Source organism: Mandrillus leucophaeus, unplaced genomic scaffold (genome assembly GCF_000951045.1).
Source record: "Mandrillus leucophaeus isolate KB7577 unplaced genomic scaffold, Mleu.le_1.0 Scaffold112, whole genome shotgun sequence".
In the NCBI taxonomy this organism is placed as follows: domain Eukaryota; kingdom Metazoa; phylum Chordata; class Mammalia; order Primates; family Cercopithecidae; genus Mandrillus; species Mandrillus leucophaeus.
In genome coordinates this window covers 83,095-108,425 of record NW_012099432.1, presented here as the reverse complement: position 1 = coordinate 108,425, position 25,331 = coordinate 83,095, and the positions used below count along the sequence as shown (strand labels likewise).

Here is a 25,331-nt window from a genome sequence, read left to right as displayed (position 1 = left end):
GTCTGCCTTAGCCAGGTGAGGGTCTGCCTTAGCCAGGTGAGGGTCTGCCTTAGACAGGTGAGGGTCTACCTTAGCCAGGTGAGGGTCTACCTTAGCCAGGTGTTCACCTTAGCCAGGTGGAGTCTACCTTAGCCAGGGGGAGTTCAACTTACCAGGCGGAGTTCACCGTAGCCAGGTAACTCCTGGCTACAGTGAGGTGGGAGCTGGGGACTCTCAGGTTGGGTCAGGAGAGGCCAGGGCAAGGGAAGTTTATTTAACTCATTTAGCCAAAAAGTACTTACTGCGCCTCTACTCCAGGCCAGTGCTGGGCACGGGAGGTTAAACTGTGGACAAGCTAGACGCAGCCTCTGTCTCTGAGGGTCCCACCTGAAGGAGGCAGATGGATAAGAATGTTCTACATAGTCACACTGGGAAAGAAATGACCAGGCAAGAGGAGAGTGAGTGAGCGGCTACCTGGGACAGAGTGGTCAGGGAAGGATGCTTTGAGTGGGGGATGCTGGAGCTGAACCCTGAAGGATGAGAAGGAGCCAGCCATGGGAATGTGGGGGGAACAGCACTCCAGGTAGAGAGACCAGCAAGTGCAAAGACCCTGCGGAGGGAAGGAGCTTAGAGTCTGTGAGAACAAAGAGAGAGGAAGTGGGTGGGGTGGGGGGCGGGGCAGAACCAGCCAGCGCAGGATCTGTGGAGGAGGAAGGTGATTTAATCTCTGTTTTGAAAGTTCCTTCTGTCTGCTGTGTAGCGAATTGACTACAGGGGATGAAGGTGGAACTGGGAGACTAGGGAGGAGGTGAGAGGTGGTGGTGGGTGGACCAGATGGGAGCCAGTGGGTAGGAGGGAGAGAGGGATGGATGGATGGATTGGGCACACGACTGGGAGGCTGCTGGTAACTCAGGGGAGGAGAAGGTGGCCTTGTCGATCTGGTGTTTGCGCAGCCTCTGGCCCTGCCAGCTCTTGTCTGTGGCATCTCTGGGTTGGGATTTGGGGAAGGAGGTCTGGTCCCTTCAGTTGTCCCCATTCCTAGGTCCAGAATGTCTCCCAGTCCATGGAGGTCCTTGAGCTGCGGACATATCGCGACCTCCAGTATGTACGCGGCATGGAGACCCTCATGCGGAGCCTGGATGCGCGGCTCCGGGCGGCTGATGGGTCCCTCTCGGCCAAAAGCTTCCAGGTGGGTCCTCCTGGGTCCAGACCAGAGCTCAAACGAATGATTGGGATTTGGTATCCATTAGTTCCTACAGTGGAGTCATGTCTGGGAAGAATCTAGGGTCCAGTCTGAGCCAAATGCCAAGGGCCAGGTGTGCATCAAAGACAAAGAGTGAAGTTATGAGTCAGAGGTTGAGGTCATGTCTGGGTCAAAGGCCAGAGGTCAGGCTTGGCCATGGTTCCATCTTGATGCACAGGAGCTGAAGGACAGGATGACAGAACTGTTGCCCCTGAGCTCGGTCCTGGAGCAGTACAAGGCAGACACACGGACCATTGTACGCCTGCGGGAGGAGGTGAGGAATCTCTCCGGCAGTCTGGCGACCATCCAGGAGGAGATGGGTGCCTACGGGTACGAGGATCTGCAGCAGCGGGTGATGGCCCTGGAGGCCCGGCTCCACGCCTGCGCCCAGAAGCTGGGTATGCCTTGGCCCTTGATCCTGACCCCTGATCTCTGACTGCCACACCCAACTCCAATATCACCTGTTTGTGCCTAGAAGCTGGGCACAGTTTTGACCTCTAACTTCTAAACCTCAACTCTTGACCTTCCTACCTAAGGCTACACCTGAGTCTAGAAGCTGGAAATGGCCCTGATCCTTGGCTTCTAACCCCTCACTCACAACTGAACAACATATTGGGACCAGATTTTTGAGTCTTCCCTCATCCCTGGTCCCCACTTTCCCAACTTGATCATAGCACTTCATCTTTGCCCTGCCTCTCTTGGGCTGTTCCCTTCCCCATCCTTATTCCCCCTTTCCTGCCTCCCAGGCTGTGGGAAGCTGACCGGGGTCAGTAACCCCATCACCGTTCGGGCCATGGGGTCCCGCTTCGGCTCCTGGATGACTGACACGATGGCCCCCAGTGCGGATAGCCGGGTGAGTGACTGCGCCCACCCCTGGGGTCAGGGCCTGGGAGGGACAGAGCCTCTGACTGCCCATACGTGCCCCGGGAGTTCACACTGGTGACTGTCTTGTAGCCCAAAGTGTCCTGGATACCCCAGGGTCATTGGACCTCCCTGTCCAGTAACCCCCAAGTGACCAAGGGCTTTGCAGCCCTGTGAATCCCAGTCTGTTGACCTCCAGTGTCTGTATAGTGGCTAGTGGTTACTGAGTTCTACCGACCAGTTCTCAGGGACTACTGACGTCCAAGTAACTACCCAATGACCAATGCCTTCCCAAGGACAAGAGACCTCCTCCACCAAGCACTGCTCAGTGACCTTTGGACTTCTAGTAGCTTCCATGGTCATGACTGCCTATCACTTAGACACACAAGAACCATCCATGAGGCCAGGCATGGTGGCTCACGCCTGTAATCCCAGCACTTTGGGAGGCCGAGGTGGGTGGATCACCTGAGGCTGGGAGTTCGAGACCAGCCTGACCAACATGGAGAAACCCCGTCTCTACTAGAAATACAAAATTAGCCGCACATGGTGGTACATGCCTATAATCCCAGCTACTCAGGAGGCTGAGGAAGGAGAATTGCTTGAACCCGGGAGGTGGAGGTTGCAGTGAGCCAAGATTGCATCATTGCACTCCAGCCTGGGCAACAAGAATGAAACTCTGTCTCAAAAACAAAACAAAACAAAAACAACAAATGCTAGTTAACATGATGACAGCGATAATGTCAATGACACACCTAGTCACCTCGTGGTGACAGGGGTTAGTTAACCATGGCAATGAATTCAGGTGATGTCTTATCATTCAGTAGCTGTCCAGTGACCACTAACCACCCAGTATCCAATGACCAGGGAATTCCTGGACCCAGTGAGTCCCCAGGGGCTGCAGTTCCCCGGGTCCTTTGGGATGAAGCATTGTCCACTTCAGGTCTGTTTTAAGATCAATAGCAGCTGGGTGCGGTGGCTCACGCCTGTAATCCCAGCACTTTAGGAGGCCAAGGCAGGCAGATCACTTGAGTTCAGCAGTTTGAGACTAGCCTGGGCAACATTGTGAGACCTTGTCTCTACTAAAGATACAATAAATTAGCCGGGCATGGTGACTTGTGCTTGTAGTCCCAGCTATTTGGGGGGCTGAGGTGGGAGGATCGCTTGAGCCTGGGAGGTCAAGGCTGCAGTGAGCCGTGATTGTGCCACTGCACTCCAGCCTGGGAAGAATGGTGAGACCTTGTTTCAAAAGAAAAAAAAAGGCCAGGCATGGTGGCTCATGCCTGTAATCCCAACACTTTGGGAGGCCGAGACAGTGGATCACAAGGACGAGAGTTTGAGACCAGCCTGACCAACATTGTGAAACCCCATCTCTACTAAAAATGCAAAAATTAGCCGGGCATGGTGATACGCACCTGTAATCCCAGCTACTCAGGAGGCTGAGGCAGGAGAATCGCTTGAACCTGGGAGGTTGCAGTGAGCTGAGATCACGCCACTGCACTCCAGCCTGGGCGACAGAGAGAGACTCCATCTCAAAAAAAAAAAAAAAAAAAAAAAAAAAAAGACCAATAGCACTCACTGGGATCGTGGTCCCACGGGGGCCATGCAGTTCCCCAAGAAACTGCAGCCCCTGGGGACTCACTGGGCCCAGGAATTCCCTGGTCATTGGATATTGGGTGGTTAGTGATCACTGGACAGCCACTGAGTCATAAGACATCACTTGAATTCACTGCCCATGGTTAATGCTGTCACCACGAGACGATCATGGTCACACTAGGGCCATAATTGGTAATGAACGGTCAACAGAATTCCCATGACTAATGACCACTTAGTGACCGTTGATCTCTAATGGCTGTAACTGGTGCTGGGACCCTTGGGTCATTGGTGGTGGTCCCCCCCCCCAGTGACCAGCGGCTGTTCCCATAGGTCTGGTACATGGATGGCTATTACAAGGGCCGCCGGGTCCTGGAGTTCCGTACCCTGGGAGACTTCATCAAAGGCCAGAACTTTATCCAGCACCTGCTACCCCAGCCGTGGGCGGGCACGGGCCACGTGGTGTACAACGGCTCCCTGTTCTATAACAAGTACCAGAGCAACGTGGTGGTCAAATACCACTTCCGCTCGCGCTCCGTGCTGGTGCAGAGGAGCCTCCCGGGCGCTGGTTACAACAACACCTTCCCCTACTCCTGGGGCGGTTTCTCCGACATGGACTTCATGGTGGACGAGAGCGGGCTCTGGGCTGTGTACACCACCAACCAGAACGCGGGCAACATCGTGGTCAGCCGGCTGGACCCACACACCCTCGAGGTCATGCGGTCCTGGGACACCGGCTACCCCAAGCGCAGCGCCGGCGAGGCCTTCATGATCTGCGGTGTGCTCTACGTGACCAACTCCCACCTGGCTGGGGCCAAGGTCTACTTTGCCTATTTCACCAACACGTCCAGTTACGAGTACACGGACGTGCCCTTCCACAACCAGTATTCCCACATCTCGATGCTGGATTACAACCCCCGGGAGCGCGCCCTCTATACCTGGAACAACGGCCACCAGGTGCTCTACAATGTCACCCTGTTTCACGTCATCAGCACCTCTGGGGACCCCTGAGCCAATGCTGTGGCTCAGGCTGCTGCCTGGGGGGCCTCCGGGGGCTGGGGGCCCTTTTCATTCTGCCTGTGTCCCTCAAGGGTGATCTCTCTGTCTCTGTCATGCCCTTTCTCCCCGCCTTTTTGCTGGGCTTTTGTTCTCTGCCTGTGTATTTCTGTCTATTTTCTCAATTTCCCCTCTTCTCCTTTATTGATCCCTGCTTTTAATACACTTCTTTCTTTCTGCCTTTTTATGGATGTCTTTTTCTTTTTATGGCTCTGGTTCTCCAGTTCTTTCCCTGTCTCTGCCTCTCTCTGTCTCTCTCACTCTCTCTGTCCTTCCACCCCTCCCTCCTTGCTTCCCACCCATTCCTCATCCCTCACTCCCACCCCCACCCCCAGGAGTTGAGTGCATGGATCTGTTTCTTTTTTTATTTACACTTTTTCTTTCCGGTTTGCCGGAATAAACGGGACCTTTGACATTTGATGCTTTGATGACTCTGTGTGTCCAACAGGGGCAGAGGTGGAGGTGGCCCCAAAGTCCAAGCCTGGAGACCCATCTCCAGTGAGGATCCCCTTATTCCATGACTTGAGCTTAAGCAAACTGGGGGGAAGGGGTTCCCCAGGGCCAGCCCTTTGGAGAGATGGGTGAGGAGACCCAATCCCAAGCTGTTTTGATCGAAAGCAATTCATTTAAAAGCAGTTTGATCAAACCAACCGAGAATTCTAGCACAACAATGAAAACTGGTCTCAAATGAGTATTCTCCCGTCACTGGATTGCCACTCTCTGATCACTCTTGATGCATTACTAAGTGGTCTGGAAAAAAAATTTTTTTTTTGAGACAGTCTTGCTCTGTCACCCAGGCTGGTGTGCAGTGGCATGATCTCAGCACACTGCAACCTCCGCCTCCCGGGTTCAAACGATTCACGTGCCTCAGCCTCCCGAGTAGCTGGGATTACAGGCACGCACCACCACGCCAGGCTAATTTTTGTATTTTTAGTAGAGATGGGGGTTTCGACATGTTGTCCAGGGTGATCTTGAACTCCTGGGCTCAAGTGATCCGCCCCCCTTGGCCTCCCAAAGTGCTGGGATTACAGGCGTGAGCCACTGAGCCCGGCCAGTCCGGCAATTTTTTAAATGGGTTTTTAACAATCGAGCTGGCTTCTGACAAGCTGGGTATGAAAAAGTAGGGCCCAGCTGAATTTTTCCTTTTTCTTTTTTCTCTTGTTGCTTTGTAATTTCAAAAATCGTTTTTAAACGAGTCACATTTGTGCCGAGTTAGCTAATCACAAAAAAAGCTAGAAACAGCCTAAAGGGGCACTCAAGTGCCTTCAGCTGAACACACTCACCCCGCACACATGGAGCCTGTTTGCCTGGAAGAGGGATTGGGCAGGGATAGCCCTTGATGGGGAACCAGAACTCTTGGAGGGGAAGAAGAGGAAAAGACAAGACGTTTTGGAGGCAGGAAAGAAGAGTATGAGGGAGACAGGAAGGGACTGAACTATGAGAAGGCCGGATACAGCAGCTCATGCCTGTAATCCCAGCACTTTGGGAAACTGAGGTGGAAGGATCGCTTGAGCCCAGGAGTTCAAGACCAGCCTGGGCAACCTAACAAGACCGCATCTCTAAAAAAAATTGAGAAAACTAGCCAGGCGTGGTGGTGTGCGCCTACAGTCCCAGCTACTCGGGAGGCTGAGGTGGGAGGATCTCTTGAATCCAGGAGTTCGAGGCTGCCATGAACCATGAGCGCCACTGCATTGCAGCGGGGCCACAGAGTGAGACCTTGTCTCAATTTTAAAAATAAAAAAGAAGCTAAGTCCTCAGCAGCCTTAGAGATCTGGCTAAAGGCAGGGGAGGGGAAGTCACAGACCGGGAAGAACCAGATGAAGGCTTTATACGAGCCAGGCCTGTCTGAAGGCCTGCGTGAGGTAGACCTAAGGGGTGCAGCCAGGCTAGCTGGAAGGGGTACAAGAACGGTGAGGAGCGTCACCCTTGGGGCTGAGGGGCCAAGAATGAAGGTAGGGGAAGCTGCCCAGGTGATCCTGCCCCATGTTGACCCCAGTGGTTGGTCCCTATTGAATCCAGAGCAGAAACATCATTTAAAGAGCCCCAGTGGCCCAGATCCCCACCCCGCTGAGGCCACAGAGTGGGTGCTCCCCACTCCCCCGGGGGAGGCTCTCCCCATCTCTAATTAATGGTTTCCCTGATTAAATCATCTCCGCTCCATGCTGGCATCTCCGGGAACTCGGATACTGGGGCCATATTGGGAATGAAACCAATGAATAATAAATGGGACTGCCTAATGTACTCATTTAAAACCAATTTTTAGAGAAATCCTCAAGAAAAGCAATTAATTTCCATTTAAGCAAATATGTTTGACATTGGAAAAAGGATTCATTCCCGGATTAGCACGTGGAGAGGCACCTTACTCTGTACCGGCTGAAAAAATGAAATGAAAAGCAGCACAAAGCCGGGACACCTAGAACATCTGTATCCCCCCAACTCCCACCCCAATTTACATTTATTCGGAGGCAGAGAGTCTCCACAGTGAGAGGACAGGGTAGTTTATTGCCCTTAGATACTGGATTCTCCCAAAGTAAGGTGGAGCATTGAGGATGCTGAGGTCCACAATCTTTGTCCACAATACGCTGAGTGCTGGGGAGCCACATTCTCAAACCGCGATTGGGGCTGGGTGTGGGTGTGTCCATCACATCTGTACCAGGTCCTCAGAGAGAGATCACTCACACACACACGCAGGCTCAGAGCTTTTGAGTTTGTGGTTTTTGTTACAAACAAGGATGGGCAGGCAGACTAACACTTCCCAGGCCAGGATCAATCTGTGTGCATATGTGTGCGTCTTCGGCTGTCCACTGCTAACTCACTGATTTCCCCTCTCATCATGGACATGGGCACCGCGAAGCCAACTCCAATCCTGGGGCAGTAATCCCGTTTACCCCAAGGTGACCTGCTCCGGCCCTGCCCTACGGCCACAGAAGCCAGGGGCATGTGGAGATTGACCCCCTGGGGCAGGTCTGGCCTGGGAGGTGCCTGTAAAGTGGCACTAGGGAAGACTACACTGTCACCATCCTAAAGGCCTGGGATTTATGCCCTGTTTCTAGGCAGGAGGGGGTGAGTGGGAGGTAAGGGAATGCACAGCTGCTTAATAATGAATCACGGCCCCGAAGTGGGCTCTGGAGGCATGGTTACCTAACAGCGACATTCTCATTTGGGTTTTGGCCACTGCACAGACAGACAAGGGAAGGGGGTGCCTGGAGGGGCAGGTGGTCACACCTAGACCAGGGGACTCCCGAAATGCACAGGACACAGAGACAACCAATCACATGGCCCCACACATTACTGGGCAAATGCAGACACATACACACACACACACACACACACACACACACACACACACGGGTGGGGGGCAGCGTCTCCCACACAGAACGATGCACACCCTTCCCTGGGCCCTGCTGCTGACAGGACACAAAACCCATTCTTCACCTTGGAGTGGAACTCGGCAAACCCTCTGGGCCCCAGCCACTAATTTCCTATCCTTCCAGAACCAGGGCCTCCACTGTTCCAGGAGGGGTGGTCTCTTCCCCAACCCCACATCCAACTGCTGGTGTGAATGGTGGCGCGGCTGCCTCACTCCCAACCCCCTTCCACCAGGCGACGGGAGAACATTCTGCCTGGCGGTGTAGCCATGCAGCCGGCTCTCCCCAGCCCTCTGGAGCTGAGAGGAAACCCATTAAACCTTCCTAATGACAAACGCTCCGGCAGGCAGGCAGCAGGCGAGTGAGCGATTGCTCCCGAAGCCAGCCAGATGGGAGCAGGCGCAGGTGATTGTTTATGAGGCTTGGCCTTTATTAGAAACTCAGCACTTGCGGGAGGGGAGGTCCCCTGGGGCCAGGCTTTAGTTGCTCAAGTCCCTAAGCTCTGCCAGCCAGGCACCCCCACAATCTGGGCTGGTCCCCATCAAGTGGAAGGGGAATAGGGCGTGCAGGCATAACCACTTCTCCACCAGACCCACAGCCCCCCGACTGAACAGGGGATGGGGGTCAGGCAGGCCACATCCATAGCCCCCACACTGGCGGGGGACCCCATCTCCCCGCCACCCGCCCCAGGATCCCCTCTGCTGCGCCTTCAATTGAGCACTAGAAGCCGTGTCTGCTCCCGTCCCCCTCCCCGCAGAAGCCCCCTCCAGTCCAGGAGGGCCCTGTTGTCATGGTAACCACAGCTGCAGTGGGTGCTGGGCCAGGTGCTGAGTTGGACCCATGAACCTTCCGGAAGCACCTGAGATGGCAGGGAAGCAGGTCTCAGGGTGCTGGCCCAGGGCAAGGGGGAGTCTCGGGGAAGAATGTGCAGCTGGGACTCTTAGGATGGGGTAGCTGTGATCCCCTCCCCGTGACATCGTCCCCCCTATGCTTCCCCGGGGAGAAATGAGACACAGGAGAGCGGAGCAGTGGTTCTGGGTTTAATTGGGGGTGAAAGGGTGCTGCACAGTTGCTCAGAGGGCCCATGGCTGGGCCGCACGAGTGTTTGCTTTTGCGACTGAACAGAGGAGCGTGGCCTAACTAGAAATAACTCGGTCCTCAAGTCTGCCTCCAGGACCTGGGGGAACACGGGGCAGCTCTGCTGACCAGGTCTTCTCTTTGGAACACCCCTCCCACCACACTGCCCTGGGTCTGGGAGCCTCCCACCCCTGCTAAAGTCAATTCCTTAAGGGAGAATCTGGCAGTCGCAGCCCCAACTGGGGATGGACAGGGAGTGGGGACCCCAGGGCCCCTAATCTGGAAGGGCCCCCTCCCAGCCATTTTGGGAACAATAAATACTGTGTTACGGTGGCAGGGAGTGGGGGATTCGGCTACTGGCTGGCAGGCAAGAGGGGAGCTGGCGGGCCCAGCTGCCCTGCCCCGCCCCAAGGCCAGGCCTGGGCTCCCCACCCTCACTCAGTGCGGAGGATGATGTGGATGCCGGAATCCGTGAACACAGGCCCGCTCATCTCCCCCGTCCGCAGCGCAAACGAGGCGTCTTCAAATGGCTTCTGCATCTGACCTGGGAGCCAGGAGGGGCGGTGGGGGCGTCAAGGCTGGGCTGGCAGAGGACAGGATGAGGCAGGGCGGGCAGCAGCCACGACAGATGGGGCTCCTGCCTGCGCTGAGACTCACACTCATCCACATTCATCCGTCACCACGTTTATTGCTGGTGCTGAGCGGCGGCCCAGCTAGGGGCGGCAGGGCCATTAAGGAGGCCCTGGGAAGCGGGAGGACAGCATGAAGGATGGCAGGCAGGGCTGCGGCTGCCGCTGCACGTTTAGGGGCCACTTCGGTGGTGAACTCGTCTCCCTGGGCCTGGTTCCCAGCCCTGCCATGTCATCTGTCCCGCCAGCCTTCTCGGAGCAGGTGGGCAGCTCCTGGCCCCATGCTGCCGCCCCGCCCCACTAAGACACCTGCACACCATACCCTGCAACCCATCCTGGCCTTTCCCTGATGTTCTGCAGATCACGAGGACTGAAGAGGAGGAAGAGGAGGCTGCTTGGTCCCCTCTGTCCCTGATTTCCACTCTCCTGGCCAGACAGGCCTAACTCAGGGCCACCTCCTCTCACCCTTGGTTTCCCCACCTTTGAGAGGGATTCTGGGGGACATGCCCTGGGACTCTCAGGGCCCCCAGCCTTAAACCACAAAAAGGAAGAGGCAGAGGACAGGACGTACCTGCCTTGGTGGGCCTGGGACGAGGACATCTGCGCGCAGACACACAGAGGCCGCGCCCCCACCCCCGGGTAGAGATGATTCCAGGAAGAAAGCGCTGCAGCCCCCTCCCTGTGTGGCCCTGGCCCTGCCCAGCAGAGCAGCCTCTGAAGCCTGAGGAAGGGGCTGTGCTGCCACCTGCTGGACCCCGAAGGCCGGTGTGGCACCCGGGAGCCCAGTGCCCAGACCCTCCCGGCCTCTATCCCTCAGGGTAGTGGGGGTCCCCCGACCTGGTGGGGCCCATTCCTTGCGCACCTCTGCTGAAGGCACCCAGGTCTCCCCTGGCCTTGGCTGAGCTGCAGTCGCTGAACTGTGAGGCCAGAGACTCAAAGTCCTCCTCTCCCGACTTGATCTTCTGGATGTAGCCTGCGGACATGGAACGGAATGGGAGTGCCAGGTCAGAGCGGCGGGACCTGACCAGACAGGATGGAGGGCTCCAGAGCTGGCTGGCGGGGGAGGCAGCACTTCACTCGGAAAGCCTCCCCCTACAGGCACACATGCTCCCCATACCCCTCTCCTCACACACACCTGCAGGCGCAGTCACACCTGTCCTCACCCACACCCAAGAAGAGGCGACTTTCACGTGCATGAGCACTCGGTGCACCCCGCCAGTCACCCATGAGCCCTGCAACCCTGCGGGTCTCACATCCCTGCTCCCGCTGTCACTCTCTCCAGCACACACACATGCACACACACACACACATTTGAGGGAAAATCTACATCCAAGCTGGACAGATCAGAGGAGTGCAGGAAGCAGGGAGACGCTGACCCAGGCAGGGAGCTGGGCCCCCAGGGCCCCCTGGGCAGAGGTGGGAGAACTGTCCAGAGAGGGCCCAGCATTGCCACGGCAGCCCATGGCCTCAGCTGTCCCATCTGGGAAGAACAGCCTGGCACTGGGAAGGGTCTCCAAGACACCCCGGTGGGCTTTGCAAGGGACACTCGTGGACTGTAGCCCCAGGGTCCCAGAGGCAGGCGACACAGCTCTTCTCCTGGCTCCCCACCTACGGTCTGCATGCTGGCAGAACTTAGGGCGGCCCCACCCTGTGTGGCCTAAACCAGCCCATCGACTCTGACTCTCCAGGAGGCGGGGGAGGCCAGGGCTGCTGGAGGAAGGAGGAACAGGGCTGCTGGCAGAGGGGGGCAGGATAGCAGCAGAGTAGCATCTGAGTGACTCATGTTTCGGGAGCTAAGTGGGGAGGGTTGCGTGTGTGTGCACGTGGTGTGTGTTGTGTGAATGTGTGTGAGCAAGTCTGTGTATGCACTCTTGTGCACATGCCAGGTGGGAAGGAATGGCTTACTGCCTTCCTGAGTCCAGGCCGCCCCCAGGAAGGTGCCCATGGGCCAAAGTCTGCTCTACCCTAATCCTCCTCTTGCTCTGACACCAACGGGTGTCCCTTCCAGTGTCCTCCCTAGGCCAGTGATGTGACAGCCCCAGCAAGCCAGGGCAGCCCTCTGGGTGAACTGCACCCACCCCATGTACCCTATGGCCTGGCAGCCACGCTCCAGGGACACCAGTTCTTCTCTCCAACATGAGGGTCACCCTGACACACTCAGTAGGGGGTTTCCTAACGTCACCCTGACACTTCTACCCATTGCTCCTTCTGACCTAAATGAGGCCATGACACGACTGCCGGCCAACCTGCCCAGGACACACATAGCTGACGCACCCGCCTACAGCCTGTCAGAGAGCCATGGGGACACTGCTGGGTGACCTAGCCAGTGCTAGGAGGCCTGGACACCCAACCATGGCACCTGCTGAACACACTGAACTGATCCAAGTGTCCCCAAGGCTCCTCAGCCTCACACTCTGACCTGCTTGGGACCACGATGGAAATGGTACCACCATGACAGCACAGCCATAGCTCCCTGTTGGGCTGCACGTCATGGCAGCCACCAGTGTCCTGGTATCTGAGCTGGATGTCAACAGGACCTGCTGCCCTGACATCCCTTTGCCCCTCCACCTGACGGTCTTGTGCCAGTGGCTGTGACATGCAGCACAGTGCCCGGCACCGAGCAGGACCCTGACCAATGTCCCTTGCTTTCATCATTCTTCCCCTCTGTGTGGACTGCATCCCAGGGATGACGCAGCCTCTACTGCTCTGCTGCCCCATCCTTGGCCCTCCCGGCCCACGTGTCCTGGTCAGATCTGGCCATCACTCTGGGGCATTGCGTGGTGCCTGTCCGACAGGGACATCAATGCCATACAGGGCCCCAGCTTCTGTTGGGATGGCATATTACAAGAGGCTTCTGCCCATGATGCCCTGGTTTGATCAGAACACCCCACTTCCAGGGCTGCCACAGGGTCCTCCTCTGTGCCAGACACATCCACCAGTGACTCCGACTTAAATTAGATGTTGCTAGGACCCCCTCCCACCCTTCCTCTCCCTGAACTTCTAGGTATCTCCTTGGCCTTAGGCACAGAGCACTGGAGTCCCCTGTCCCCGCTTCTGTCTGGACCACTAAGCCAGCCAGGGTACCCACCTGCTTCGGGGAAGCAGGACTGCCTGCAGGCGCTGAGCATCTGAGGAGCCAGGTCCAGCCCCAGGCCCTGAACAAGCATCACCCTGCTGCAGCCCCCAGCGGCCAGGGCTGGGGGCACAGCCACAGGGATCCCTGAAATTGGACAGCCCGTCCAAGTTGTCCTCTCACACACACAGTGGCAAGCCATACCACTTAAAAACAAATAAAAGCCACACTTTGGCGCCCCCATAGCTCATATCACCCAGATCTGCCTCTGACCTGCCAGCTCTCTTGGAAAACCTTCTGCTTTGATGAAAGCCAGCAACGACTGTTTTGTTTTCCTTTTGTAGAGATGGGGTCTCATCATATTTCTCCAGCTGGCCTTGAACCCCTGGGCTGCAGCAATCCTCTTGCCTCAGCCTCCCAAGTAGCTGGAATGATTTGTTTTTAAAAGTGCTTTCTCTTGAACCTGGGAGGTGGAAGGTGCAGTGAACTGGGATCGTGCCACTGCACTTCAGCATGGGCAACAAGAGCGAAATTCCATCTCAAAAAGAAAAAACCAAACACTTTCTTCCTGAGTTCCTGCTCTGTGAGGCTGACCTTGAGGGGTTTGGTTCTGTGTGTCTTGTTAGCTCAGCCTGCACCCGACCCCCCGACAATGAAATCCTCCTACTCCCGCCCTGCTCCCCTGCCTCGCAGACCTTGGTTTAAGCCTCTCGTCCTGCCTGAAACTCACCAGCTATCCTCTGGTCTCCCCTAGAAGCCTCCCCTAATCCCCCACTGTGTGAGGTGCCTCCCCCTGGGTGCTGCATTTACCGCCGTCCTATTGGCAGGTTGCTTCCCTGCCTCACAGTGTGGGAACGAAGGTTGCTGGGTTGGCCTTGTTCATTGCTACACCCTCAGAACCCAGCACTGTGCACAAAACAGGTGTTCATGAATGTTCAAGAAGTTCATGAATAAATGAGACAGAAATAGGCCACGGGGAAGGAGGCAGACAGGGATCTACCATGGGGCTTGAAGCAGAAATGCTGGAATCTCATGCCCTGTCTACCTGAAACTCAGGCTGTGATCCTAAGGCCAGACTTCCTGGGCCTCCTCCAAGACAACATGTCAGCCTTGATGGCACCAAACCCATGAAATTTGATGGGGGCTGTCAGGTGCTGGAGCCCCATCCTGATTCGATGTGGCTCCAGCTTAGAACCACACAGATGCAGGGTGGCCTCTCCAGGAGCTCCCAGTCTGGAGCAGGGGCCTCCACCTGCTTCAAGGTGTTCAGGACCCCCTGAAATTGTATGCAAAACAGAATGACACCTGTCTGTGCTGGCAGACCCCAGCCAGCCTGCTCACAACATATCCCCAAGGCCCAAGAGGACACGTTATGGGTGCTGACTCTGGACTACGTCAGGTTCAGATCCTACCTCTGCTGCTCCTGAACAATGCGAGTCTGGCAGGTGACCTTACCTCTTGGAGCCTCACTCAACTAGCCTGTAAAATGGGGTAACAGCTGCTCCCACGTTGGAGGCTGCTCCAAGGAGTGAATCAGTGACCGCTTAAGCAGCGGCTATTGCAGAGCAGGCCCCTGACAGATCCAAGCTGCCCATCCATCTGTTATGGACTCAATGTTTGTGTCACCCCAAATTCATGTGTTAAAGCCCTAACCCCCAGTGTGGCTGCATTTGGAGATGGGGACTTCAGGGAAGTAACTAGGGTTAAATGTGGTCATAAGGGTGGGGCCCTGATCCAACAGGATTAGTGTCCCCTTTTTTTTTTTTTTTTTTTTTGAGGCAGAGTCTGGCTGTGTCACCCAGGCTGGAGTTCAGTGGTGTGATCTCAGCTCACTGTGACCTCTGCCTACAAGGTTCAAGCGATCCTCCTGCCTCAGCCTCCTGAGTAGCTGGGATCACACACATGTGCCACTACATCCGACTACTTTTTTTTTTTAGTATTTTTAGTAGAGATGGAGATTCACCATGTTGGCCAGGCTGGGTCTTGAATTCCTGACCTCAAGTGATTTGCCTGCCTCAGTCTCCCAAAGCTCTGGGATTACACGCATGAGCCACTGCGTCTGGCCAGGATTAGTGTCCTTATAAGAAGAGACACCAGAGAGCTTGTGCTCCTTCACTCCGTGCACATGCGACTGGGGAATACCATGTGAGTACAGAGTGAGAGGGCAGCCATCTACAAGCCAGGAAATGGGCTCTCGCCAGGAACAGAATCTGAGGGAACCTGGATCATGGACTTCTGGCCTCCAGAACTGTGGAAAGTGGTGACTGTTGTTTAAGCCACAGTCTGTGGTATTTTGTTACAACAGTCCAAGCTAATGCACCTCAGTGACCTAGGTGGGAGTGAGGGAACAAACGGGGTAGTCCTTGACCCCAAAAAGATTTTGAGATGTGCTCTCTCCTCTGCCTTGCCAGATCATTACGCTGCTTCCAGCATACTTCCTTGAGGCTGCCCAGGCACCAGAGGGGAAGGGGCCCGGTTGGGGAAAGAGGTGACAGGGTCAGGTCTGAGAAGACTAAGATCCAGAAAGAGAGGCTAGAGGCTGGCCCGAGGCCAGCAAGCTGGAAGGGTGCCAGTGACCTTGGGGACCCTGGGGCAAAGGGGCTGACCTGGATGCTGGGATGGGTATGTGGATAGGATGGCTGCTCATAGTCTCAGCCTCCCTGGGACCCTCCAGGCCCTGGGCATGTGAGGGGCCAGGGGTGGAGAGTAGGCAGGGAGGGCTTCTCCACGGCCCATCCTCCTTAGACAAGGACACTGGCAATGACTCCCTCAGATCCCTGACAGCCTCTGGCTGCAGCCCAGCAGCTGCAGAGGAGCCAATGCTGGGAAAAGGAGCCTCAGCAGAAAACGTGGCGGCCCCAACTCTCTCTGCAGGCAGCCTGTCCCTTCGGGGCAAGGGCGGAGCACCAGATCTAAATGGGCACTGATGAGATTCAGCCCACCGCCAGCTGGGGAGTGAGCTGCCCAAATCATGATCTCCTGATCACCCAGCATGAACCCTCGAGGGGAGAACATCCACTTCATGGAAGAGAAAATGAGGCCCAGGTGCCCAATGCCCACACCGACACTGCACATGAGGATGTTACCGAGTGTACCCTGGCCAGGGCCACCTCACTGCAGCCTCCTACTGACCTCTGAGGGGATCTGCCCCAGCACCGTCTCAGGCAGTATACCAGGAGAGGGAGGTCGTGGGCCAAGGTCATCATCTGTGTGCTGAGCCCACCAGGCCTCCTGTGGTCCTATCCAGAACTCTTTCTATGGGCTGTGGGGTGGCAGCAGGGGCTGCCCGTGAGCAGAGACCTTGACTTGACCTCAGCTCCCCCACTGTCCACACCCGAATGACTGGGGCTGAGGCTCCACCATGCAGAACGCACCAGCCACAGAGCCCATCGCTCCTGGATCCTCATAGCCACCCTCTCCCCATTCTACAGATGAGGCAACTGAGGCTCAGGGAATGAAGACCACACAGCCGGCACTGAAACTCAGCCCTGTACGAGCCCAGGGTGGGCCACGCTATTCTGCCCTGACCCTCCCCCGGACATCCCACCCCTGCCCACCTAATCCATCACCCAGTCCTTTCTATCCTGCCTCCTGAATCTCTCTCAGGTCTGTTCCCTTTCACTTCTTCCTCCACTACCAGCCCCCAAGTTCAAGTCACACTGTCTCTCGCTGCAGTTCCTCCCACAGCTTCCATCATGTGGGCAGGCGGGGCTCCTGCTGACATTCCCGAATCTGCAGGTACCTACGGCGAGGCCCCAAGGCCTGGCTACTTACCAGGTGCACCTGTCCAACCCAGAGATGGGGGAAACACCCTCGCCCACCACACCCAGGCCCATGCCCTCCTCACTGTCCCCATCGGCCTCAGCCTTCTGCCAGCTCTCATCAGGACCGCCTGAAGCAGCTCTGTCCTGTGCCTGGCCGCTCTGCTGACCCCCAGGAGCCCACCTCATGCCGCTCCATCCCCAAATGCCTGAGCCCTCCTACTCACTCTTATGGGGTCCGGAAGCCTCAGAACAGTGACCACTAGAGCTGGGAGGACCCGAGGGGTCATCTCGTGATTCTCTCCTGGCTTCTCCCTCCACTTCTTCCTCTTGCTCTGGGGCAACCAGAACCTCTGAAGGTTCTGCGCCTTCCAGTTTCCCTGGTCCTTGACATTCTAGCTTCCCAGATCTTTGCTGAAAGCAGAGCACTGCTGGGTTCCTCTCCTCATCCCACATGGCCACATTATGTCCTGCTGCCTCCAGGAAAGAACCCAAACTCCTCACCTGACAAGGACCATCCTCAACCTGGCTGGGACCTGCCCGTGAGCGGTCTCACCACCCCCCAGCTCCCTGCAAAGCCTTCCCCAGAGTCCTGGCTACATCCTAGCCCTAGGCCTTTACTTCTGCCTGTTCCTGTGCCAGGAATCCTTCTTGCTTCCTGCTGGCTCATGAAACAAGGCTGTGAGGGCTGACTCCGGGCCAGGCTTTGTGTGGCAGGATGGGAATACAGGGGAAAGAGAGAGATCCAGTCCCTGCCCTCAGAGGTCAGGAGGCTGGCTCTTTAATCAGCCTTCAAGATTCCATGCAAGAGCTTGGCTTCTCTCTACCATGCTTACATATAAGGCTAACGGGGGCACTTACTGTGCTAGATGCTATGTTGGGGGTGTGCATGTGTAATAACATCCTACAGGCCAGTACTGGACCAAGTGATGAGAGAGTAAAACAACAGCCAATACTGACCGAGTGTGCACTCTGTGCTGGTCCCTGTGTTACCACAACCAACAACTGCAATGACAGTGGCCACTAACAATAACAGAACGTTTACCGATGCCAGGAGCTTACTCCCACTTTACTGTACTAGCCAGGAGTCCTCACAACTACCCTGGGAGGTGGGTCCTATTATTCTAATACTAATTTTATAAATGAAAAAGACTTGACGACCGGGAGCGGTGGTTCATGCTTGTCATCCCAGCACTTTGGGAGGCTGAGGTGGAAGGATCACTTAAGCCCAGGAGTTTGAGACCATCCTGGGCAACATGGTGAAGTCCTCTCTCTACTAAAAATACAAAAATCAGCCAGCTGTGGTGTTATGAGCCTGCGGTCCCAGCTACTTGGGAGGCTGAGGTGGAAGGATCACCTGATCCCAAGGAGGTTGAGGCTGCAGTGAGCTATGACACAGCAAGATCCTGTCTCAAAAGAAGAAGGAGAAAAAGATTGAGGCCCAGAGATGTTAAGTAACTTGCTCAAGATCACACAGCCAGGACCCGGCAGAGCTGCATAGCAACCCAGGCTGTCTGGGCATGGTTGAGGGATGGGTTGTTTGGAGTAGGGATAGCCCAGGAGGTTCTGGGGACTCTGAGAAAGGCTGTCAGACACAACTTCCTGCAAGAATGGAAATTGTCTTTTTTTTTTGAAATGGAGTCTCACTCTGTTGCCTAGGCTGGAGTGCAGTGGTGCGATCTCAGCTCACTGCAAGCTCCACCTCCCAGGTTCATGCCATTCTCCTGCCTCAGCCTCCCAAGTAGCTGGGACTACAGGTGTCTGCCACCACGTCCAGCTAATTTTTTTGTATTTTCAGTAGAAACGGGGTTTCACCATGTTAGCCAGGATGGTCTCAATCTCCTGACCTCATGATCTGCCCACCTCGGCCTCCCAAAGTGCTGGGATTACAGGCGTGAGCCACCATGCCCGGCCAAGAATGGAAATGTGTTTTATATTCCCGCTGTTGAAGATGGCAGCCACCAGCTAAAGTATGACCAGTGCAACTGAGAAACCAATTTTTGATATTATCTTATTTATTTGACAGGGTCTCGCTCTGTCACCCAGGCTGGAGTGCGGTAGCATGATCTCAGCTCATTACAACCTCTGCCTCCTGGGCTCAAGGGATCCTCCCACCTCAGTTCTCTGAGTAACTGGCACTATAGGCATATACCACCACGTCCAGCTAATTTTTGTATTTTTTGTAGAGACAGGGTTTTGCTATGTTGCACAAGCTGGTCTCAAACTCCTGGGCTTAAGTGATCCTCCCGCCTTGGCCTCCCAAAGTGTTGGGATCAGAGGTGTGAGCCACTGCATCTGAATGGTAATTTTAATTAATTTACATGGAAATAGTACATGTGGTGAGTGGCAGCCAAACTGGACAGCTTTACACAGGGCTCTGCAAATGATGGCCTGCAGGCCAAATCCTCCCTGATTTTGTAAATAATAAAGTTTTCTTGGCACACAGCCATGACCATGTGCTTGCTTACATATTGGTTATGACTGCCATCCAGTTACAAAGCAGAGCTGACGGAGACTGCATGGCCCACGAAACCTAAAATATTTACCATCTGGCCTTTAAAGTTTGCCACCCCAGTGCCAGACTGCAGAGGAAACACAGAACAGAGCAGGGAATAGCTTCCTCCCTTAGGTCAGAATTAACTCACTAGCTCTGCTGGCACTCACTACCTTTCTTTCTTTCGTTTTTTTTTTTGAGATGGAGCCTTGCTTTGCTGCCCAGGCTGGAGTGGAGTGGTGCGATCTCGGCTCACTGCAACCTCCGCCTCCCGGGTTCAAGCGATTCTTCTGCCTCAGCCTCCCGAGTAGCTGGGATTACAGGCATGCACCACCACATCTGCCTAATCTTTGTATTTTTAGTAGAGACAAAGTTTCACCATACTGCCCAGGCTAATCTCGAACTCCTGACCTCAGGTGATCTGCCCTCCAAGGCCTCCCAAAGTGCCGGGATTACAGGTGTGAGCCACCGCACCCTGCAGGCACTCACTACCTTTCTGACCACTCTCTCTGGACCCACCTATGTTTGTGACTCGGGCCCCTACTGGATGATATTACTATTGACAACAGTTCCCACAGACTGCGGGCCCACTGGGCAAAATGCATTGCCTTATTCCCTTGAACTTTCACAATGGTCCTCAGAGGATGCCCATTTTACAGAGAAAGCTGAGTCTAGGGGAGGTGACATGAGTCCCCTCTCAAAGGTCAGAGAGTTCACAGAGGCACAGTACTACCTGAACCCAGGTCTGCCAGTCCCCGGGCTGGGTCCTCTGCCCCTACCTGGCTCACCCTGAAATGCCAGATGGAAAGGAAAGAGAATGGCTGCTGTGAAGGTCAGGGTCATGTCATGCACTGGCGTTTTGGTGTTGGCCAACACCAACGCCTGGCAGCTAAGCAAGCTGGGATGAAGGGTCTGGTGTGACTTCTACAAAGGCCCACCTGGGAGAAGATCCCCTCCCAAGCCTTTGCCCTTGCCCTGCTCACCGTTGATCAGCTCCAGGGCCTCCTCCTTGGTCCGGGTGATCTTCTCCTGCCGCCAGGACGAGGGCCGCCTTGACTGGCTGTGCTTCACCAGCAGGTGCGAGCAGCGGACCCTGGCGGGCTCCCCCTGCCCGTTTTTGCCACCACTGCTGCTGTTGCCGCTGGGCCGCTCCCACTGGCTGGCGTTAGTGATGTGGTTGAAGTAGTATACTCGACCTGGAGGGGAGGGCAGGTGGGAATTCAGCTAGGGTTGTGCTCCCATGACACCACCTGAGCCCACAGCCAGAAGCCAGGGTAAGGACCTGGCTTGCAGGGGGTGCCTTCATTCAACAAATCCATGGCGTGTTTACCATGTGCCACAGGCTCTCCAGACATGAGCCAATGTGGCAGGATACAGTCCCTACCCTTAGAGAGCTAACATTCTAGGTGAGAACAGACAGGTGCTAAACAAGCAAACAAAACACAGGATAACATCAATCCCCGATAACTTCAAGGAGGAAAATAACCCAGGGTGATGGAAGAGAGGAAGCTGGGGGACAAGAAGTTGACTCGAAGCATGCACTCAGCAGGCAGACCACCTGAATTCAAATCTGAATCTGCGTTCAAATGTGATCTACCTTCCCTGGGCCTCAGCGTTCTCACCTGTAAAATGGAGATAACAGTTCCTACCTTAGGGTCATTGAAAGGACTAAATAATAATTTTTTTAAAATTTAAAAAGGACTAAGCATGGTAGCTCTCGCCTGTAATCCCAGCACTTTGGGAGGCCAAGGTGGGGTGGATCACCTGAGGTCAGGAGGTTGAGACCAGCCTGGCCAACATGGTGTAACCCCATCTCTACTAAAAATACAAACATTGGACCAGGTGCCGTGGCTCACACTTGTAATCCCAGCACTTTGGGAGGCTGAGGCGGGTGGATCATGAGGTTAGGAGATCGAGACCATCCTGGCTAACACGGTGAAACCCCATCTCAACTAAAAATAAAAAAAACCAGCCGGGCATAGAGGCACACACCTGTAGTCCCAGCTACTCAGGAGGCTGAGGCAGAAGAATCGCTTGAACCCGGGAGGCAGAGGTTGCAGTGAGCTGACATCGCGCCACTGCACTCCAGCCTAGGCGACAGAGCAAGACTCCATCTCAAACAAACAAACAAAAACAAACATTGGCCAGGCACAGTGGCTCATGCCTGCACCAGCACTTTGGGAGGCTGAGGCGGGAGGATCACCTGAGGTCAGGAGTTCGAGACCAGCCTGGCCAACACAGTGAAACCCCATCTCTACTAAAAATATAAAAAATTAGCCGGGCATGGTGGCGGGCACCTGTAATCCCAGCTACTGGGGAGGCTGAAGCAGGAGAATCACTTGAATCTGGGAGGTGGAGGTTGCAGTGAGCTGAGATTGTGCCACTGCACTCCAGCCTGGGCAACAAAAGCGAAACTCCACCTCAAACAAACAAACAAACAAACATTAGCCGGGTGTGGTGGTATATATCTGTAATCCCAGCTACTCGGGAGGCTAAGGCAGGAGAATTGTTTAAATCTGGAAGGCGGAGGCTACAGTGAGCCAAGATCATGCCACTGCACTCCAGCCTGGGTGCAAGAGTGAGACTCTTGTCTCAGAAAAAACAAAAACAAACCAAAAAACAGGCTGGCTGGGCTCAGTGGCTCAGGCCTATAATCTCAGTACTTTGGGAGGCTGAGGCAGGTGGATCACCTGAGGTCAGGAGTTCAAGACCAGTCTGGCCAACATGGTGAAACCTCGTCTCTACTAAAAACACAAAAATTAGGCAGATGTGGTGGCAGGCACCTGTAATGCCAGCTACTCAGCAGGCTGAGGCAGGAGAATCACTTGAACCCGGGAGGCGGAGGCTGCAGTGAGCCAAGATCATGCCACTGCACTCCAGCCTGGGAGACAGAGTGAGACTCTGTCTCAAAATAAATAAATAAATAGAAGTAAATAAATAAAAAATAAAAAATTAGCCATGGGTGGTGGTACATGCCTGTGGTCTCAGCTACTTGAAAGGCTGAGGTGGGAGGACTGCTTAAGCCTGGGAGGCAGAGGCTGCACTGCAGCCGGAGCCACACAGTGAGACCGTCTCCAGAAAAAAGAAGAAGAAAGCACCAAATAAGCTTACACATCTGCAAAATGCCTAGGACAGAAACTGGCACACATTAAGAGTGGGATAGCCTTTATTATCTCCATTGTATAGACGACAAAACGGAGGCCTCACCTTCTGCATCTCTGGGAATGGCAGCAATGAGTAACATTACTCTGTTCCAGGCACATACAGGGGGAGGGAGGAACTGTACTCAGGTACTTCTTCACACCTGAAAGCTCTGCTCTTAGCTACTACACCGTGCACAGTGTTGCAGAGCTAGGAACCAGCATTACTGGTGGCCAGATGTTACCCAGGGAGTGAGGGGTATGAAGGAGTGAATACTGTGAACAAGAAGCTGGAAGTAAAGACCCTACTGGGTGCCACTCCAAAGGCTGACAGTTCGTCTGGGTGACATGGAGTGTCGCCCATAAAGGAAGCCATCAGGGTTGAACCGAGCAGACACAGCAGAAATGGGCCCAGGGCTGGGCAGAGCATCCGGTTTATGCTGGAGGTCCCAGCCACAGGCCAGGGCTAGAGCAGAATGGGCCAGAGCACGGGTTCCAGGGGCAAATGCAGCTGAGCTACGGACTCACTCTAAAACCTTGGCAATGGGCTCTATCTCTCTGCACCTCAGTTTTCTCATCTGAAAAATGGGGACTAGAGAATAAGGAGATCAAACCTCACGGGGTTAATGAGGAGAGTCCATGTATCCAAAGCGTTCACCAGAACCTGGCACTCAACCAAGGAGAATTATTACTGCAAATGCGATTGCTATGGGCTCTGGAGGCAGCAGAGTGACTCGCGACCTGCCCACAGATGCTGGGCCTGCTACTCAGGAGTTTGCTGTGACACGGGCGGGGGGATCTGGAGGCAAACTGCCTAGGTCCTAATCCAACCCCCAGCCCCTGAAATGATCTTGGACGAGTTCCTTCAGTTTTCTGGCCTCAGTTTCCTTGCTGGTAAGAAAGGAAGTAATAACTATCTGGCTCCCAGAGTTGTGGCAATTCAGAGAGAACTTAAAGCGCTTGACACAGAGACAAACGTGCCCTGTTACTGGCAATATTATCATTGTGGCTAACCGTTAAATCGGGCCTAAGCACAGGGGCCATCGTCTGGCAGAATGTCACCGGCGATGTCGCAGACTCAGCATTAGGTGTACACGGTAGGGGTGTTAGCAGGGGTAGGTTGTGGACCCGAGGTCGGGCAACACCCTATGCCCTTTGCAGGGTACTGGAGTGTCCCCTTCCCAGGGGTGCCCCCGGGCCCAGCAAGGTGCAGAGACGTCCCCCGGGGGCGTCAGGTGCATTAGGCCGAGAGGTATCAGCCGGACCGGCAGGGCCAGGGTCATCGTCCCGGACTTCCCGGACCCTCACCCGCCCAGCCCCCTGCCTCAGCTTCCTTTGCCTTCCCGGCGGCTCCTGAGGCTCGCAGTCCCCACAACAGGGCGGGCCGGGGCCGTTACCCCGGGTACTACGCGGAGGAGCCAGGACCCCACAGGAGGGAGGCACCGCTGCCGCCGCGCCCAAGAGGTGAGCTCGAGCCCTGCTTACGCGGGCCCGCGCGGTCCCGCCCCAGCCCCGACCCCCGCGGCACCTGAGCTGCGGCTCATGCGCTTCTCCCAGCCGGGCGGCAGCTTCTCCTCGTCCGCCATCTTCCCTCCTGCCGCAGCGCCTGCTCCGCCTCAGCCGCGCCGCCGGTCGCCCGCGCCCGCCCGCCGCCGCTGCCTATTGGCTAGACGCGCTCTGCAACGGGGCCTCGCGGCAACGCCCATTGGACGTCCCAACCGTCCGGATTGGCTTTCTGGCCTTCTATTGGGTAGAAGAGAGATTGGGCGGACCCTCCCACGTTATCCCTTTGCCCCGCCCCCGGCCAGCCTCAGCCTGGCCCCGCCCACTCGCTCTCCTCGGGTCCTGAGTGGTCCGAAGCGACGCGGCCCCGCCCTTCTCAACGCCCTTTAGCGAGCGCCAAAAAACTCCCGACCCCTTCTTGGCGCGCCTCGCCGCAGAGCCCACCCAGGCGGGACAGAGCTTATGGATTGGCTAATGCAGCAGCAACTCCCGCCTTCCTGAGCCGTTCCCGAAGGTCCGCAAGCCCCCAGCCCTCTCATGCGGAAGCGTCTGGCTGCTGCGGAGGTAACGGCGGTCGAGGTGGTACTTGGGCAGGGCGGTGCTGCCTCTGCTGTTGCCATAGCAATGCAGTTGCCTTGGAGATGAGCACCTAAGTGCCCGATGCTTAAATTTGGCTCCTCCATCCTCCCTCATTCCACCTGTTTCCCCAGATGTCCAAAGCTAACCCAGCCTCTTTTATTTTTTGCAGGGCCAAACTTTTCCCTAGGCTCTGGACCCAAACGCCTTCCACGTCTTTTGGAACCTGCTTACTTCCCTTATTCCTTCACAGTCTGGCTCCTTCCTCCATCCTGGGTGACCAGTGGGTGCCGACATTGACATTCATATAAGAACATGGAGGAGGTACAGGTGGGAGGAGATGAGCTCAGTTTTAGCCAACTTAAAATAGAGTCTGCAGAGCCCGTGGGACACAGAGGAGGTATTTGGGACCCAGGGTTCGGGAACTGTGGGTAGATATGGGAGTTGAAGACACTGACAGCAAACAGTTCAACTACAGTTCACCTATCATAGAACCCTATGTGACCGCTAAAAAGAATGAGGCTGAGTGAAGTGAACTCAGGGAAAACTGCCCACAACAAATTAGATACAGGATGCAGTAGAAGGCTAAGAGAAGTCTAGAGCCAGACTTGGGTTTAAAGCCTGGCACTGCCACTTGCTATGTGACCTTGAACTGATTACTTAATGTTACTCTGTACTTTGGTTTCCCAATCTGCAAAGTGGGGATAAGCAATAATACATCCTTCTGTTTGATGTGAAGATTAAATAAATTAATCCACATAAAGCACTCAAGCCAGGCTTGGTGGCTCACACCCGTAATCCCAGCATTTTGGGAGGCCGAGGCGGGCAGACAACCTGAAGTCGAATTCAAGACCAGCCTGGTAACATGGTGAAACCCTGTCTTTACTAAAAATGCAAAAATTAGCCAGGCGTGGTAGTGGGCACCTTTAATCCCAGCTACTCAGGAGACTGAGACAGAAGAATTACTTGAACCTGGGAGGC

The 25,331-nt window shown here is 55.3% G+C and overlaps 2 protein-coding genes and 1 long non-coding RNA gene across 7 annotated transcripts in view; 2 read left to right on the top strand and 1 right to left on the bottom strand.

Moving 5' to 3' along the window:
• OLFM2 (olfactomedin 2) overlaps positions 1 to 5,149 on the top strand; it is a 7,432-nt gene extending 2,283 nt beyond the window's left edge. Inside the window, exons 1-5 of one of the 2 annotated variants that reach the window (XM_011994286.1) lie at positions 716 to 787; positions 1,022 to 1,168; positions 1,401 to 1,620; positions 1,969 to 2,075; positions 4,007 to 5,149. In XM_011994286.1, coding sequence (XP_011849676.1) covers positions 1,043 to 1,168; positions 1,401 to 1,620; positions 1,969 to 2,075; positions 4,007 to 4,684 — 1,131 coding nt within the window. In that variant the 5' untranslated portion in view covers positions 716 to 787; positions 1,022 to 1,042 and the 3' untranslated portion in view covers positions 4,685 to 5,149. Of the gene's footprint in view, positions 1 to 715; positions 788 to 1,021; positions 1,169 to 1,400; positions 1,621 to 1,968; positions 2,076 to 4,006 lie in introns of those variants that run through there. The other variant, XM_011994296.1, reaches the window with a different exon arrangement.
• A 3,968-nt stretch (positions 5,150 to 9,117) lies between these two features.
• Positions 9,118 to 23,996, bottom strand: PIN1 (peptidylprolyl cis/trans isomerase, NIMA-interacting 1). Of its 4 annotated transcripts, none has more exons than XR_001007584.1 (5): positions 23,800 to 23,995; positions 20,115 to 20,327; positions 10,666 to 10,776; positions 9,496 to 9,718; positions 9,125 to 9,274 (listed from the first exon to the last, which is right to left on the bottom strand). XR_001007584.1 is itself a non-coding variant. In XM_011994271.1 (5 exons), exons 1-4 carry the CDS (start codon positions 23,855 to 23,857, stop codon positions 9,609 to 9,611), a joined length of 492 nt encoding a protein of 163 aa, XP_011849661.1. In that variant the 5' UTR covers positions 23,858 to 23,995; the 3' UTR covers positions 9,125 to 9,274; positions 9,607 to 9,608. The 4 variants fall into 4 exon arrangements, 3 of the variants coding, with proteins under 3 accessions (XP_011849652.1, XP_011849665.1, XP_011849661.1); XM_011994271.1 differs by having other exon boundaries at positions 9,607 to 9,718; XM_011994262.1 differs by having other exon boundaries at positions 9,118 to 9,718; positions 23,800 to 23,996.
• Positions 23,997 to 24,154: 158 nt separating this feature from the next.
• Positions 24,155 to 25,121, top strand: LOC105549634. The gene is made up of 2 exons (XR_001007582.1): positions 24,155 to 24,338; positions 24,523 to 25,121. It is a non-coding gene; the product is annotated as an uncharacterized LOC105549634 (long non-coding RNA).
• The last annotated feature ends 210 nt before the right edge of the window (positions 25,122 to 25,331 follow it).